At 43.3% G+C, this 18928-nt stretch overlaps 1 protein-coding gene across 1 annotated transcript in view; it reads left to right on the top strand.

The window, feature by feature from the left end:
• CPN1 (carboxypeptidase N subunit 1) overlaps positions 1–4503 on the top strand; it is a 29221-nt gene extending 24718 nt beyond the window's left edge. The window contains exons 8-9 of the mRNA XM_082674325.1: positions 1242–1360; positions 4245–4503. Of these exons, the coding sequence (XP_082530451.1) occupies positions 1242–1360; positions 4245–4403 (278 nt within the window). The 3' untranslated portion in view covers positions 4404–4503. The remainder of the gene's footprint in view (positions 1–1241; positions 1361–4244) is intronic.
• The last annotated feature ends 14425 nt before the right edge of the window (positions 4504–18928 follow it).

Raw genomic sequence — 18928 nt, 5'->3', positions numbered from 1 at the left:
CCCTCTGACCGCCCGTAGATTCTTATACCCTATTCATGCAAGGGTGGGGAATGTCTCATTCTAGCCAATCAACATACATTGAATATCACCAATTTCTCCAATAAGAGTCCATTTCCAACACCCATTATGCGAAATTGACAAATTACTTATTTCAGTAACAGAAAAACTCATTTCTAACATTCATTATGCTACTTAGCAAAGCATCCAGTGTTGCTAAGAGATAAAGATAGCTGAAGCCCTTATAACAGCTGCATCTGGAATTGGGCCTTTCCGGTACAATGCTAGCTAACCACTCCTGGGTGTGAGCCCCTAATTGAAGAAAATGACAGCCCCCAGGGTATAACAAAGTATCCAACATATGCATTAAAACACACTGCTTTTGCTAAAGAATTTTAAAGTAAATTACATTTAATAGGGGGCAGAGAAGAGACTTCCTTATTATTTATTATCTGTCTCATTCTTGATTGCATTTATTTCAATTAGTCCTTGCTGTACAATTAAAAGAAATTTTAAAGGCACAGTCATAATTTATTCTAAAGAGATATAAAGTCATTAGCTAAAATGCTACATCCCTGCCATGAGAAACAGGCTTTCTTTTCAATTTTATTTTCCCCTTTTGATGGTGGTGGAAGAAATATTAGAAATAGGGTTCTCAAACTCAGATCTTTAGTGGAGCACCCCCACTCAATACAAGGTTACACACATACAACACCGCTGACAGCTGGCTGTCCAGACCATGTCCATTGGTGCGGGTTGTGCACTGCACGACATAAAGCAATCCATTTCTTTTCTGGTAGCTCATATTTTGTCAAAAAAGTTTTTGCCTCCATCCTCATTATTTCTTTAAGTAGATGTCATTTCTTCACAATGACTTTTCAAACACTGAAACAGAGATTTCATGTTAGTCTCTTTACCAGGCAAAACATTCATAAATCTTTTGGCCTTTCTCCTAGTAACCCTTTACTGGACATGAGTTTGTGTTAAAATACAGGGTCTAAAATTAAACACAGTACTCTCAGTGCAGAGCACAGTGAAACTTCTGCTTCCCAGGAGCTGAGGCCCACGCTCTTACAACGTCATGACAACCTATGATTGTTTTAGATCTTTGCCAGTTTCATCATGCTATTAAGAAAAATCAAGCTTGTGGTCAGCTAAAACCCTCAGATCATTTTTTCATATCAAGGCCTCACCTGGGGCAGATTTCTCATCAGCAGGCTGAGTTATATCCTTGTGACTTTTAGGTGACCATGGAGATTACTTCCGGCTGCTGCTTCCAGGTACCTACACTGTCACTGCCACAGCACCTAGGTTTGACCCAGAGACAGTGAGTGTGACCGTGGGTCCTGGGGAACCCAAACTGGTGAGTTAGGCTGACCTTTACAGAGCACTGTAAAGATCACTTATACAGAGTTACAAATAATCGATTGTATAGTTCTAATCTTTGCTAAGCTTCCCTCTTTCACCGTTTAAAAAAATATTCATTGCTCTCATATGCTAATTTTTCTTCTGTCATTCTCCTATTACATCCTTACCCACTTCCTTTTGGTTTTTCCTTTTCCTTCTGTTTAACATAGCATAATGATTAAAACACTACCTGATTCTAAATCCAGCTCATTTGTCCACAGATCTTGGACAAGCTACCTGATCGCTCTCATTCTCAGTTTCTTCCTCTGTAAATTGGTAATAATAGTGCCTCCTTCACAAGAGGTTGAAATGAGAAAGTGCATGTAAAGCCTTTAGTACAGTGACTTACACGTAGAAAGTGCTCAACAAATGTTAGTTCGTGAATCCCAGAGACCTTGCCCAGATACACAGGCTTACGTTCTTCTGCGCCATCAGCAAGGACTGCCACCAGATGGCACTCTGCCCCCTTCTGATGCCCATGTGCCCAGGCAGCCTTGCTTTCCACTCACCTCAGCAAAGAGCCAGCTGCACTCCAATATTCAGCTCTCCAAAAGGCTTTCTTTTATAGATAGGATGAGAAGCAAAGAACTGTTTTGATCTACAGCCTGGACCTTTTTAGCTTTGGTCGTATTAGATCGTGATCTCAGAGGCAAAGAGGCTCAAAGATCATGGACACTAATCCTCTGGTTTCTCAAACGAGGAAAAGGTAATGATGCCATCCTGGTTAATGAGCATCTATGGACCTTTTTCTCATGTCAGGTCTTCCTTCCTCAGTCTGTCCTGTTCCTTCTCTATACATCCCAAGAGCTTAGCAGACCCTCCCTCTCCTTTCCCTGTTAACTCAGTGCAGTCAAGTTTCTTGCCTTTTCAAATAGTTATAGGTACTATTCATTGAACAGCCACTATGTGTCAGACATTATCTGAGAGCTTTCCAGAATTATCTCATTTAACCTTCATAACAATCCTGTAAGGTAGATCTACATATCCCCATTTGTGGCTGAGGAAAGTGAAGCTTAGAGAACATAAGTAACTTGTCCAATACCACACAGTGAGTAAGTGGGAGCCGTGATTCCAGCCTCTGTGGGGCTTTCAGGACTGCCTTCTTAGCCAGTCTGTTACAGGGCCTCGAGCTAAGCTCACAACCTCTGTTCATAATCCCTTATTTTAACACAAGGATGAAGGTCAAGAGCTCCTTAAATCCTTTGAAAATTCCTCTGAAATTTCTAGACAGTTCCCCCTTTCCCCTCCACTCCCATCTCCTGCAGGATATAAACGACTTCTACTTGCAGACGCAGGGAACAGAGTAACTCTTCCCTGGCAGCCTGTTACCTGGTCCCAATTTCCCTACCAGTGCATCCTCTTTCCCTTTTTTCTTGTTATCCCCCTGCTCCTCATCTACCCTAAAATCAAATGACTGTTATGCAGCTGCTTACAGAAGTCTTGCACTACATGCAAGTCTATTCAATTGCAAATTCAAACAAGGACAAATCCTCTTAAGTAACAAATTCTGCTTCAAAAGATCTCATCTCCTTTGTCATATAACCTTTAAATTAATTAACATAACACATCATTGTATCAAATATAACTCAGAGGGGGGAAAATCTGTCTTTTGGATACAATTCTCAGATACAGTCACAACTAAGAATACATTTATTGATCCCAGCTGAGTCTTTTCCCATTCTAAAGCAGAGATCCATTTGGTTGAGGGAAAAGAAAAAAGATCATTTACTAGAGGGTTTTCATGCTGCAATTAAAACTCTTTAAAGTATCTCCGAGAGTCCAGTGTTTTCCCCTTGGCTTTCCCCACTGCCTTCCAGATGTCCCACTCCTTTAATTTCCTCTGTCCTCCCCTCATTTTGTTGTCTCTCTCTCTCTCTCTCTCTCTCTCTTTCTCTCTCTCTCTCTTTCTCTCTTTCTTTCGTTTCCTCGATCCTTATATTACTATATAGGAAATAGTACTAATACAGTGTAATTGGCTCTGATTTCTCCCGCTTTGGGAGAGCTAGCAGAAAAGCTGGCTGTGGTTTGTTGTGAAAGGGGCAAGAAATAACCCCGTGAAGAGGTCTGTCTGTCACATGTTTTCCAACTCCCCTCTGGCTTCAGCAGCTCACACTGTTCCCAGGGCCTGAAAGCCAAGGATGCCTCTGGGGAGTGTGGTTAGAACACTGTGCCACACCCTCACCTTTTCCTTCCTGGGACAGCTCTATGGCTTCTGCACAACCAGCACATCCCACACTTGTCAGTCAGAAGCATCTTTACCTCTGTGTGTATGGCCAGAAGGGAAGTTTCAATGTACTGCTGGAAACAGTACATTAATGCACATGGACACTGGGAACTTAAGAGTCCATACTAACAATCTATATCATCTCTACTGTCTCTGTTTCCAAACAATCATGACAGAAAGTTTAGCTCTGAAGGTCTGAGGCACTCTTTGGCGTTCCTGAGCACAGCGCCTATGATTCACAGAGTCAGCGTAAAGGGGATTATTGTGGCACCATCAATCTTAGTTCTTGTGCTGAACAACAGTATCGGTAAAATCCCGGTTTGAGGTGTAGATGTAATTTTTCCTATTACAAATAAATAAATGTACATTAAGTTCATGTCGATATACCCTATGTATCACCAGTGATTATGTGCCACTTTGAGGGGAATGTTAGCCAAGCCTGTGTGACACCACCAATGCTGCTCTGGGTGGTTGCTGTGATATTCTCCTTGGTCCCTTGTCCTCAGAACCCGGAACCATGGTAAAACAAGGTCCAAACTGGTCTTCCGACAATTTCAATCCTAGGAAATGGAAAACTGATTCCTGTGCTCCCCTAGCTTCTTTTTCTTTTTTCCAGGTTAATTTCCAACTCAAGAGAAGCACCCCTCCAGCAGCCCCTAAGAGGAGAGGCCCCAACTCAGGGCATAGAGGCAGAGTCTTACCAAAGAAAGTACAGCCCCGGGCAGCTAGGAAAAAAGAGATGATGGTGAAACAGTCCCAGAGAGTCCCTGCCTGAAATCCACAGTCCCCGGGGCAACACTTTTGAAAGGCTTTGTTCCCACTCTCACACCAGATGAAGCATTCTTTCTATTTTATTATCTGAGACATATTTAAATATAAACATATTCAGAACAACTCAGAATGGTCTCCATCTGTTCCAGGGGTAAACCCTCTGATGCAGCAGTACATGCATGCAGTGGTGTTCAGTAAGATTTTCTGATTCTGAGGGTATGGTTTAGGTCCAGCAGGCTCTATGCCAGTCTACGCTGTGCCCAGAGACTGGTTCTGGCTGGTTAGTCACTATCTCTAGAGTCTAGCAGAGAGCCTGCAACACAGTAAGTACCCAATGAAGGTTTCTGGATGAATGGCTGAAAGGCTGAAATGATCCATCATTACATAGCAAGACCAGGTGACCAATTCTTCTGAAATCCCAGAGGACTGTTTCAACAAAAGCCAATAGTTTCTTATTAAGAAAAGGATTTCACACACAAACACCTAGTCCCACTGCTTCATACATGGGCATTTTAAATAATATGCATCTTTCAAACATTTTCTGGGCGTATAAGTGTAATGCAGATGCCCCTGTGGAATGACTGTGTCCTGACCCTGTGCCAGGGTCAGGACAGCACTCTCCACCCCACTGAGTTCTCCAGAACGAACCCATTTGTACTAAAAGTGTTATTAAGCAAAGTAGATGTCACTGAAGATTTTGAAGGCATGTGTAGTCTTTCATCACACATCAGTCAAGTTCATAACCTCCACTGGGCATGCTGGGGTTCCCAAGTACCCTGTCCCCAGGGCTTGCTGGGGGTTCTTTACCCATCATCACCCATTTCAGGGAGCCTCAGTGAGACAGGGCAGAGGCTCCATTTCCCCCGACTTGCTCTACCTCCGCCCACCTTGTCAACCTCCCCCACTGGCGCCCCAGCCTCTAACTCACCCAGACCTTTCTTAACATTGAGCAAAGCAGCTGCTCTCAGCAAGTATTCCCACACCCACCAGAAAACAAGAGGTGCTCTAGCTGTGACAGTCCACCCTCTGTAGGAGGCCATTCAAGATCAGGAGTAACACATGATTTACTTCTGTCTCTTGAGCAATCTCTCAATCTGCGATTAAAAGGGAAACAGAAGAAAAATATGCCTTTTCCCATTTAAAAAGGAGATTCTCTCCTCAGGTGATGTTTTCTTTCTTCCCAATTTTAATCCCGTATCCCTTGGTTCCCTTCCTATTGTTAGAAAGGAGCTACTTGGGAGGGCTCTTTTCAATTCAGTGAGACTTTGCGCCTGAGGTTGCCATATGCAGTCGATTTTTCCAGATTGTCTGAATATATCACTTACTTTGATTTCACCTTCCCTCGTACATAGCCATTTAGCAGAGCTGATGTTTGCAAAGTATGGTCACAGTGCTTTCTCTGGCCCAACCGTATGCTTTTATTTATTCATTTACTCATTCATTCATGCAGGGGACATTCATTGAGTCCTTGCTCTCAATAAATGCAGAGAATACAAAGAGAAATAAGATACAGCTCATTATCTCAGGGCTGCCGTGACCTAGTTGGGAAGACAAATAGGTCATTACATTGCCTTGTGATAATTGCTGTGATGCAGTGAACTCTGGGGCAGGGGGATGGGGAGACTGTGCGAAGGGCCCTACCATAGTCTTGGGAAGATCAGGAAAGGCATATCAGAGTTCATGAAGTCTACGGTGACATGTAATAAGGTCGGATAAATAGGCATTGGCCAGGGGGAGAGAAATGGGGTGCAAGAGTTAGGTTGAGGGGACTGCAAGTACCGAGGGCTGGAGGCTCTGGAGAGGGCGGCCTTTAGGGAGCTGCAAGAAATTCAGCACAGGGGGAGTGAGTGAGGTGCCCAGAGAGGCCAGTGGGGTGGGGAGGGGCGAGACCGTGCAGGACCTTTGAACCATATTACAGAGCTTGGACTTTATCCTGAGAAGAACAAGGAGCCATTGGAGGGTTCCACTGAGGGGAGCAACAGAATCAGATTTAGAGCCATCACCCTGGCTGCGGCCTCAAGAGCTGGCTGGAGCAGCGGCAAGGCTGACTCAGTGAGAAGGCTGCTGAGAGCCGGGTGAGAAGGTGGCCCAAACTGGGGCTGGGCAACAGGGGTGGGGATCACCAGGCAACTCATGAGTTACCCAGAGGGCTTCCTGTCAGCCTCCGATGGCTTCACTGCCCTCTTCAAGATTTGCAGCCATCTCATTCAGACCCTCCCAGCCTGCCATCCTGAGGATTTTAAGCACTAAAGGAGATGCAGGTTTTCAACCAAACCTTAAAGGCTATCCTGAGTAAAATTCACCCAAGCAGGAGGTGATAATACGGACAGAATATTATATGGAAAATACAGGGTCTGGCCGTGACTGTACAAAAATTTCTCAATATGGAGGAAGGATGTGAAATCAGAGCTGATGGTGGAGAGAGAGGGCAGGATTCAGCGAACAAGAAGGAACGTCCTCCAACTTTGAGTCCAGCATTCTCCTGGCCAGGAGCCTTTCTATTTTATGTCTAGGATTTTATTTTAAAGAGGAAGTCTTCCGTACAAAATGCCAGCCTAGATAGATAATGTTTCCCAAAGGGGTAGAATACTGTAGTTAAGGGCATGGATTTTGGACTCTGACAGACCTGAGTTTTAATCCTAGCTCTGCTCCTTATTTGCTGCATGACCTTGAACAAGTAACTTACCTTCTCTGAATCATGGTTACTCATATGGAAAAAAGAAATGGAAATAATATCTACCTTCACTTGGAATTAAAGATGAGACTCTCATAAATCAGTAGGGAGGGGAAGGCAGCTCCTGCCCTGGACCCTCCTCAGAGGATTATCACTCATCAAACTAGTCGATTGTAAACCAGTGAGGCTGACAGGGACATCATGGACTTAGGGGTGCAAAGGGGAGTTTGGAAGTGAGGCAGATCCCGAGGAGCTGAACCCAGCCTATTCTGTCTCTCTCTCTTTTTTTTTTTTAAATCTCATGTGCTGGAAGGTCTTGTTTGTTCCATATTCTTCCTAGCACTTTTCCTTCCAGATTGAAGATTTTTTTGACACAGTGATTTTCCTCATGTGACTAGATAGGAGAATTTCCAATTTTCAGACAGGATGATACCTAATGACTGTTGGACCTGGTACTGGTGCCTGAAGAAGTTTCTGCTCTGGTAAGCTGTGACTACCTTACCTTTTCATTTTACTCTGCCCAGCACTCAGAACAGTGCCTGGTATATATAAACACAGCAAACATATTTGTTGAGTGAATAATTCCAGGATTATTTTCATATTTTTTCCTCATCCTCTCCTCTTTTACTATTTTTCTTCCTTTAACTAGTATAGTTTTGAGCATGCTTTTTTTTGTTTTTTTTACGGTACACGGGCCTCTCACTGTTGTGGCCTCTCCCATTGCGGAGCACAGGCTCCAGACACGCAGGCTCAGCGGCCATGGCTCACGGGCCCAGCCGCTTTGCGGCATGTGGGATCTTCCCAGACCGGGGCACGAACCCGTGTCCCCTGCATCGGCAGGCGGACCACTGCGCCACCAGGGAAGCCCCTGAGAATGCATTTTTAAAATTATTATTATAAACCATGGTAGGCCGAATTCTAAAATGAGTCCCCATGACCCCTGCCCTTGTATAATCCCTCCCCTTGCAAGTGGATGTGACTGTGATAAGATATCACTCCCCTACTTATGTTCCACTATATGGCAAGAGGATTTTGCAGATGTGATCAAGGTTCCAAGCCAGCTGGTTCTGAGTTAATCAAACCGGAGATTATCTTGGGTGGACCTAACCTAAACTGACCAGCCTTTTATAAGCAGAGAGTTTCTCTCCCAGGCCTGGGAGGAAGAAAGCAGACAGATAGGTTGTGAACTGCCTGTGAAGAGAAGCAGCCCCTAGGAGATGTGAGTGGTGCCAGGCAACAGCTGGCAAGAAAATGGGGACACAGTTATAGACCCACAAGGAGATGGATTGTGTCAACAGCTCAAAGCAGCTTGAGCCCACACTTGGGTGCAGCCTTGTGAGATGGCAGCAGGGGAGCCAGCTAAACCATGTCCAGACCCCTGACCAGTAGAAACCAGGGGATAATACACTCATGCCATTTGAAGCCTCGACATTTATGCTAAGCTGTTGCACAATAATAGAAAACTAATATACAAACTATCTCAAATTGTTTTGTAAATTAGGATATAAACCAATAAAACACAAATAACCAATTGTGATCACCCTACGGAGTGGTATGGCTGCCATGCTTCTACCTCATATAGAATGTATGTGAAACAAAGAACAGGGAAAAACAAAACCATACAACTCTTTTTAAATAAGATGGCTGGTATAGTCAAGAGTTCAAGAGTACATGTCTCTGACATCCAGGACTTCAGCCTTTGGATAACTGTAGTTTCTTGCTTACAGTAGTTCCCATTATTTGCACCAAATTGTTTGGTACTAGATTGTGGAGATGTACCACTGGCACAAATACTAAAGCAAGAGAAAATTTAAAGCATGTCCAGAGACGCTGTAGACAGAACTCTTCTTTAAATGGAGGCTCTTCTGCCCTTCCCAAAGAGCGAAAATCAATAAACAGTGTGTAACATCCTAAACTCTTCTACCCACCTTCAGGACACTTTGAAGGAAAAGCAGGAACAGGAGCCCTCTTAAGTAGCCAAACGTAATTTCTCCCAGTTGGAAATTTTATCCTAAAACAAAAAGATCCCAGTACAGTGGTGTCAAGTTTTTATCTGCGGAAGACCCAAGATATGGATTCAGAGCAGTTCATTCACCTGACAGATAGTTGAGTCCTTTTATGAATCAGACCCTGTGTTATCTGTGTTAAGAGTCAGGGAGATGGTGGTAAACCAGAGAGACACGGTTCCTACCTATTTGGATTCTGAGGGTTTGAGGGAGAGACAAAGAATAAAACAAGTTCGTTAAACAAATACATAAAAAGAATTACTAGCTGAGAAGTGGTACTGAGAGAGGAAATGCCAGGGGATCTATTGGAAATAGGATGGTTAAGGAAGACTTCTCTGAAGAGGTGATATTTGGGCTGAGATACAAAGGATAAGAAAAATAAAGACTTAAAAAGAATAGGAATGAAAAGTACAGGCAGAAGGAGTAGCAAGGCCAAGGACCCTGCAGCAGGAAAGAGCCTGGCTGCTTCGAGCAGCTGCATCTCCTGGGTCTAAGGATGTGTGTGTGTGTGTGTGTGTTGGTGTTTGTGTGTTTAGCTTCCCAATCTATGATCTAACATCCTAGAAGCCTAACCCAGCATAGGTCCAAGACACAGCATAGCATCCAGACCACATTTAGTGTAGTCATAAGTGAGCCAATAAGATTCACTTTTTCCATGGCCACAGAAAACGCCCCTAACAAGACCAGCCATCTCAAAAACAAGGATTGAGAAAGTGGAACACACTGGTTTGGGACAAATCTGCCATCAGAATGGGAGAAGTCAAAGTTCATGTGTCTGGAGCATCATCTTCACATACGTGGTACGATGATTTGTCTAATACACAGACTCCCAACACATACCCTGTACCAACACTGTCATGCCCACCGTCTGCCTAGCATATTACTTCACTTCAACTTTAACACTAACTTCATTCTGGCTATTAAGCCTGAGTAAACATTCCTCCTGGGCAAATGCCTAAGCAAACATCACTTCTCTCCCTCCTCCCAAAAGTTAAATTCCACTATGTATAAAGGCTTTTTCCCCTCTCACTTTCTCTTATTTCTCCCCTCTGCACTTACTGTTCCTGCCCACGCCCCTTCCCCTCGTGGGTCTTTCCCTCTCCTACCTTCATTCTCTTCACTTCCCACACATTCCCTGCACCTTTGCCCTCACTCCATCAAGGGCCCTGCTGCATGTGGGATGTGGCTTCACCTAGAAGCAAGAGACCTGGAGCCATTGCCACATGGGTGACCAGCAGCTAAGGAGAAGCCTTCAGGGGTGGTGCCTATTTCTGCTGACACATCGCTTCTCATTGCACAGCCCCAGGGAGCAGGCAGATAAAACCATCACTTGGATCCATGCCTACCCCACAGGAGGAGGGAGGAAAGGCCTCTTTGACTTCCTTTCAGATTGTCTCACATGAGGCCTTTGGAATAAAGAGTCCATCCTGGGCATTAGATCAAAGGAGTCGAGTGAATTTCCTTAAATCCTTTCTGGACTCAGTTGAAGTACAAATAAACTGAGAAATAAAAGGATCACAACTCTATTATTTTTTGTATATCCAAATATAGTATTTTACATACACTGTAGTTTATAGCAGACTTATTTCACAGACAGTTTAAAAAGAAATTTCTTTAATGGAAGGTGCTATGGACCGAATGTTTGTGTCCCCCCCAAATTCATACATTGAAGCCCTAATGTGATGGTATTTGGAGATGGAAACTTTGGAAAGTCAGTAGGTCACAAGGGGGAAGCCCCCATGGTGGTGCTGGTGTCCTTATAAGAAGAGGAAGAGAGCTAGCTCTTTCACTCTCTCTGCCACGTGAGGCTACAAGAAGGCCATCTCCAAGCCAGGAAGCAGGTCTTCACCAGAACCTGGCCATGCTTGGCATCCTGATCTCAGTCTTCCCAGCCTCCAGAACTGTGAGAAATAAGTGTTTGTTGTTTGAGCTACCCAGTCTTGGTAATTTGTTATAGCAGCTGGAGCAGACTAAGACAGAGGGATAGATAAAGGGTCTGCTAACTTTCTATTTTAGACTAACTTTCTGTTAAGGACTGTTAGAAAAATATAATTGCAATCTACCATCACCATGAATTCATAAACTCTCTAATGCCAGAAATTAGAAAGATATAATCTCAGAATTAAAAACTGTTATCAATGAAATTATTTTTCTCATTTTGCTAGGGAACAGTAAACATTTCATCTCAGACTAGCACTTCTGAACCAGTAGTTTAAAGATGGGACTGTTAGTGGTTCAAATAACTAAAAATTTGTAAGAAGGGTTTTCGGACACGGCTGGATCCAGGTGCCCCAGTTATGTGGGCTGGAATCTTTCTCCACTTCTTGATTTCATTGTCTTCAGTGGCGACTGCCTTCTCACACAGGTGCTCCCTTGCAGGACTAGATGACTCATAGCAGCTTCAAGCTTGTATTCTACCAGCCTAGCAACAAACTATTGATTCTTGGGCCTGACTCTCAAGAGCACAAATTGGGTGACATGTCTGTCCCAAAAAACATCATGGTGACTCTGATTGGTGAATCTGGGGTTGTATGCCCACTCCCAGAAGGCAGAGGGTGGGTATGGGAAACCAGTGTAGGAGAGTTGGTTCCCGTCTTTTAAAAAAAAAAAACACTTACCAAATAAAGAAGAATGGATGATTATGGACAATAACAACAAAAGAACATTACAATTTTATTAAAATCAAGCACTGTTATAATTTTACTATGACTCTTAACTCAAGTGAACTCAGTCATTCAACAAACATTTATCAAACACACCTATGTGCCAGGCACTTTGCTAGGCAATAGGACACAAAGATAAATCCACTAGTCTCTGCCTTCGATGAACTCAGCTAATGTGAGGAGAGGGAGAGGTGGACAATGTTTACAACAGTGTGTGAAGTGGCTGAGATCAGCCCTGTCAGAGGACTGAATCATAGTCCTCGTTAGTTCCTTACTTTGCTTGACTAATATAGACCTGACTTAGTACAGCTTCAAGTTGGATGACACCTTTATGTGAAACACTTTACACTAATTTCAAACAGATATATATCATGTAGGAGGTGGGGGTAGGACGGACATGAACTTGACCACAGTTCATTAAGAGACAGCTATGTGGTCCAGCTCCTTAAGCAGGTAATACATTCCCAGACTGTGTTAAAGAAGCACAGTGTCATATCAAAAGAGCACAGTTCCACCAGGCCACACAAGAGTCAGCCTTCCTCTGGAGTGTGATTTATAGCTCCCAGAACATTTTCAGGAAGGACATTGAAGGTCATGATGTCACTAAGTCTCATGGATGCACCAGGATAAAACATTGCCAAGAGAAGAAAAACACGGCCGCTTCAGAGAAAAGTTCTGAAACTGAGTGGGGAGCCCACGTTGCACAGTGGAAAGAAAGACTGTGGCAGATCGTGGTTTGAATCCTAGTTTTGTCATTTACAAGCTCTGTTATATTGGGCAAATCAGGTATTTCCCAAAATATGGGTAAAGTATCACAAGTAGTACTTAAATATTCTTTAGGACAACTCAAGTGGTGCATGAGCCAATTTTGCTTGATGTTCTGATCAAGCAATAAATTACCTAGAAAGTTATTCTTTTAACAATTTCTTTACATCTTTCTGAATGTATCAAGGAGAAAGTTTCTCTTTGGTTCCAACTTTCTAACACTGACTAGTTTTGTTTTTTTTTAACAAATGGAGAGTAGCCCTCAAGCTCAGAATTAGAATTTAATAACCATTTGGGGGCTTCCCTGGTGGCACACTGGTTAAGAATCCGCCTGCCAATGCAGGGGACATGGGTTCGAGCCCTGGTCCACGAAGATCCCACATGCCACGGAGTAGCTAAGCCTGTGCGCCACAACTACTGAGCCTGTGCTCTAGAGCCTGCGAGCCACAACTACTGAGCCCGTGTGCCACAACTACTGAAGCCTGCGCACCTAAAGTCCGTGCTCTGCAACAAGAGAAGCCACCGCAGTGAGAAGCCCATGCACTGCAACGAAGAGTAGCCCCCACTAGCCGCAACTAGAGAAAACCCGCGTGCAGCAACGAAGACCCAATGCAGCCAAAAATAAATTAATTAATTAATTAAAAATAAATAAATAAAAGAACTAAAAACATTTTAAAAAGTAACCATTTTGTTTTCATTGTATTTGTTTTAAAGATTACCTCCTATTAATTACAATCTATATACTGGTTTTGCGTTTATGGGAGTGGTACAAAATTTCCCTTAAAAAGCGAAGTGAGTAAATTTAAATAAAAATATTTTAAAAGTTAGAAAGGTGGTGTGCCATTTAGTCAAGAACTATTGTGATGGTTTTCTGAGAGTGCAAGATTATGGCAAATAGTGGTATAGGAATGACTAAAGTATGGGAAGTGTGGAAAGCACTAGGCCAGCTGTTTAACCCCAGGGAGCCTCAGTTCCTCATTTTTAAGCTAAAGATAACAATTACTTGCTGGGTTGTTGTCATGATATGTGCTAAGAAAAAACAACCAATATTATTTGGAGAAGGAAATGATGACCTTGATTATCTTTCTTCATTATTGTAGACAACCTGGGAAAGAAAATAAAGATGGTTTATAAATTACTTTTCATGAATTATTGATTCTATTCAAATGGGGGAACCCAGGTTCTGTTTCTTGGGGTAATAACTTTTTTCTGATTAATAAAAGAAAAAAGATAGGGACTTCCCTGGTGGTCCAGTGGTTAAGACTTCGCCTTCCAATGCAGGGGGTGTGGGTTCAATCCCTGGTCGGGGAGCTAAGATCACACATGCCTCGAGACCAAAAAACCAAAACATAAAACAGAAGCAATATTGTAAAAAATTCAATAAACACTTTAAAAAATGGTCCACATCAAAAAAGAATCTTAAAAAAAGAAAAAAGATAATATATGGTAAGTTCTTAACATAAGGCTAGCTCTCAATAAACATTTACTATAAACTTGTCTTCAGTATTTCAGCTTCCCTTTTCTTTCCTTCCCCTATCTCCTTCTAGATTCCCAAATATCTTCTGTCTTTCTTGTCTCCTCATGGAAATAGGAAGAGATCTGATAGTGTCACTTAAATATGTTTTGATGGATACACAAGAGAATGAGTTTTTTCCAAAATATTACCTCAACTAGGCATTAGCATTTTAAGGTAGATTTGTTTGTTTGCCAGTTTGATTTTTACTTCCAATTATGAAAGAATTTCCTGTTCCTCATTAAACCAATTTCAAGCTTCTGCAAGCAGATGGGAAGAGAAGAAGCCCCTAGGAAACACTATATTAATATATAAGAACAACCCTTAAGATAAACATGATACAGTCCTTTTTTTGAATTCAGAACTTCCTTACAAAACAGGAATTGGCTTTACTTTTGCCAGCTAGGGTCTATTCCTAAATGGAACCAAATGGCCTCCATTGTCTTCTTCTAGGACCTGGCCTTGCCTCCGCCCAAGTCCACTAGACAGATACCCTCTCTCAAAAATCACCCTGGACTCCTCCCTTCCCCAAGGGAGAACCAGACTTCCCCCAGCCTTCCTTCCTCCACTCAACTAGAGTCCCCTCCTTTCTGTCCCGGTGCATTCTGGCACCAGTTTAATGAATAGTTATTAGTGTTTCCAAGTGCTATCTCTTCTTTCTCTGACATAGAAGACTAAACCTATGCCTTCTATATTCTACCACTAAGTTGCTCCAGAGGGAAACCTTGGGGAGTTGCCTTTGATTTGCAGCAAAACCATGGACACTGTTAGTGACGCAGTCCATCATAACAGCGATGGATACTTGAGTGTGTCCTAACACGCTGGATTTAGGTTCAGACGTGAGATCAGAGGATGACATGCCTAAATAAGTTTGATCAATGAGATTAATCAAAATGCACAGGAATTGATTTGGGTTTATTGAGGATCATCCAGGGAAAAAAACAAACTTCTTAATATCGCACACACAGATACTATTATTATTGCTAACAAAGAAGTTCCACATACATTTACCTCTTTTGATCCTTTTCATTTCAGTCCCTTCAATTGAGGATATTTTATAATGTATCAGTACATTGACTTAAAATGAAATTCAAACTCCTTATCATGGCCCATCAGGCCCAGGATTATCTTCACCCTTGTTTGTTTTATAATTTCATCCCATAGTACTTGCTTTCTTTCTCACACAGCCTTCTCTTCTGGTCTGAAACTGAGAAAGTTGGTTTCCACTTCAGGGCTTTGCACCTTCAGTTTCTCCCACTAGAAAGGTACTTCCTCAGCTCTTTACACGGCTCATTCCTTCTCATCATTTTGGTCGCAAGTAAACGTTATATCCCCAGAGACTTCCCTGACCACCAACCACTATATTCAAAGGTTTCCACTTCTTACTTTGGCCCTTATCAGACCAGATCCTCATCTAAACCACAGAACACAGTGATTCTGTACTCACTTCTCTCAAGGACTGTGTATAACTTGTACCATTCCCCTTGCATGGGAGAGACGTTAATTCATTACATACAATGGATGCCTAGGGCATTAGGGTTTAATTCTCTATGATCTAATTTATCATATCATCTAGGTTATTTCCTTCGCAGCATTCACCATACCCTGTAATTATTTGGCTTACCATTTGTTTATCTATTGTCTGTTACCGCACTCTAGAATGTGAGCTCCATGAGAGCAGGGTGCTTATCGGTTGTCTTTGTCAGGCTGAATCCCAAACATCCAGCATGATGCTTGTCGCATTGCAAACGTTGCATTGTAAATCTTTGTTGATGAGTGAAAGAATATTATTTTGATGATTCAGAATCTTCACGATGCCCTAGGGCAGTGGTTCTTAAACTTTAGTGTACCCACCAAAGAACCCACTTCCAAAGATTTAGATTCAGTAATCAGATCATTCTGAAACTGACTCTTTTAGGTAAAAGAAACAGGTCCCAGTCGGGCTGGGTGTACATTAAGACATCCAAAGTTGTTTTCTTTTCTTTTTTTGTGGCCATGCTGCACGGCTTGCAGGATCTTGGTTCCCTGACCAGGGATCGAACCTGGACTCCCGGCAATGGAAGTGTGGAGTCCTAACCACTGGACCATCAGGGAATTCCCAGTTGTTTTCTTTTTTAAATGAAATGCTTGATTTTAATTTCGTTTTGCTTTCATGTGGCATACTTTTTAAAAAAATTTTTATTGGAGTATAGTTGATTTACAATGTGTTAGTTTCAGGTGTACAGCAAAGTGAATCAGTTATACATATACATTTATCCACTCTTTTTTAGATTCTTTTCCCATATAGGCCATTACAGAGTACTGAGTAGATTTCCCTGTGCTATACAGTAGGTCCTTATTAGTTATCTATTTTATATATAGTAGTGTGTATATGTCAATCCCAATCACCCAATTTACCCCTCTTCCCTCATGTGGCATACGTGACTCTGTCCAAAAACCATTGAAAAATATATCCCCAGAACACAAACAAAATTGTGGTTAACTGAATAGGAACAGTATCTTCAAAAATAAAGGCAATGGATTTGTAACGTTAATTACTTACTACTGAGAGAAGAAAAGTCACTATCTTACAGGCAAATGAAGCATTTGCTGACAGTTTTGTCGAAATCCAGAATATTGATATTTTACCAGAAAGTTTTCTGCCCACAATGTGCATATGCATCAAAAAGCAAAGGAGGAAAACAGTATGGCAGTTCCTCAAAAAATGAAGCATAGAATTATCATGTGACCCAGCCATTCCATTTCTGGGTATATACACAAAAGAACTGAACGCAGGGATTCAGACAGATATTTGTACACCCATGTTCACAGAAGCATTATTCATGATGGCCAGAAGGTAGAAGCAAACGTTGGATGGAAAACATCCATTGACAGATGAATGTATAAACAAAATGTGGTATGTGCATACAAGGTAATATCATTCTACCTTAAAAAGGAAGGAAATTCTGACACATGCTATAACATGGATGAAACTTGTGGACCTATGCAAAGTGAAATAAGCCAATCACAAAAGACAAACACTGCGAATTCCCTGGCAGTCCAGTGGTTAGGACTCCAGGCTTTCACTGCCAAGGGCCGGGGGTTCGATCCCTGGTCAGGGAACTAAGATCCCCCAAGCCGTGCTGTGCGGCAAAAACTAACAAACAAACAAACAAACAGAAAAGACAAACACTGTATGATTCCACTTACAAGAGGTACCTGGAGTAGTCAAATTAATAGAGACAGAAAGCAGAATGGTGGTTGTCAGGGACTGGCAGGAGAGAGGAATGAGGAGTTAACGTTTAATGATTACAGTTTCAGTTTGGGAAGACGAAAAAGTTCTGGAGATGGATGGTGGTGATGTAATGTGAATGTACTTAATGCCATAGAACCATACACTTAAAAACGTTAAAAATGATAAACTTTATGTTACATGTATTTTAACACACACACACACAACACTAGAAAGGGGAAATAGCTGATGAAAAATTTGAAATACAGATCTTCCTCCACTTACAGTGGGGTTATGTCCAGTGGAGTTAAGCCCATGGTAATTTGAAAATATCCTAAGTCGAAAATACATTTAATACACCTAACCTACCCAACATCATAGCCTAGCCTACCTTAAACGTGCTCGGAACACTCACATTAACTACAGTTGGGCAAAATCATCTAACACAAAGCCTATTCTACAATAATGCACTGGTTATCCCATGTAATTTATTGAGTACTGTACTGAAAGTGAAACCCAGAATGGTTGCATGAGTACAGAACGGCTGTAAGTGTATCGGTGGTTTGCCCTCCTGATCCTGTGGCTGACCGGGAGCTGCCTCACCGTCGCTGCCCAGCATCAGGAGAGAGTATCCTAGAGCATATTGCCAGCCCGGAAAAAGATAGAAATTCAAAATTCTACTGTGGTTCCTCCTGAATGCCTACGATTTTCTCAGCATTGTAAAGTGGAAAAATCTTAAGTCCAACAGTTTTAGGTGGGGACCATCTGTAGAGGTTTATCTGTTATACGTTCACAGTGACAGACTTGTTCCATCTTCTTCAGCATCCCCCAGGTAGATCCCAGAAACTAGGCACAGAAATTCAAGCAACAAACCAAGCAGTGTGACTTTGAGGCCATTAATACACAAAAGGAATCCCGCGAGGATTCACGAACGAGTTAAAAGCGTGCTCTCAGCCCTGCCTAGTTCTTGCATTCTGCTGTTCGTTGCTCTTAAATTCTCAAAGGTGTCCTGAGAGACTTTCCTCAGAAAAAAATGAACAGACCGAAGTGAACGCCGAGTATTTGTGAGGTGATAAAGGAAACTGCCTCCGGGCAGCACAGAGGACCGCACCACAGGCAGGAACTGCATGCGGCTTCTCTAAATGGGATTTAACCCTTTTCTAGGTTGGAGCGGGAGTGTGGCGGTTGAGGGATCGGCAAGGAAGGAAAGGAGCTTTCGATCAGCGGGAGCTGCACGTAGAACTGAACGCTCCACGAGCAGCCAACGCTCGAGCTGCCCTAGCAGGGTCGGCGCCGCACCGCCAGGTGCCTCAGTTTCCCAGAATGGAGGTCCTGGGGCACCGCCCCCTCTGACGTAAAGGGGCGGGCGCATCCAAGGCGGGCCGTCAAGGAGTGCGAGAGCTGGGCGGGCGTCTGAGGGGGTGGGCGCGCGGGTAAGGAGCGTGGCGCCCCCGGGCCGCGCGGGCCGCGCGAGGCGGAAGCTTGGGCGGGAGTCCGGAGGCGGGGCCGCCACGCTGAGTCACGCAGGATTGACCCGCCCGCCGCTTCCAGGGGCGGAGGTGACAGCGGGCCTGGGAGAGGCGGTCGTAGCTGCCCGCTGCGCCAAGGGACCGCCAGGCGGCGGAGAGCTGGTCAGGGGCCGGGCGAGGCCGGGCGGGGAGCCCGGGTCGCTGTCCGGGGACGGCGGGCGGAAGGGA

Source organism: Grampus griseus (genome assembly GCF_964374135.1).
Source record: "Grampus griseus genome assembly, chromosome: 16".
In the NCBI taxonomy this organism is placed as follows: Eukaryota; Metazoa; Chordata; class Mammalia; order Artiodactyla; family Delphinidae; genus Grampus; species Grampus griseus.
The sequence above is the reverse complement of the archived record's forward strand: the minus strand, read 5'-3'. Positions and strand labels throughout refer to the sequence as shown.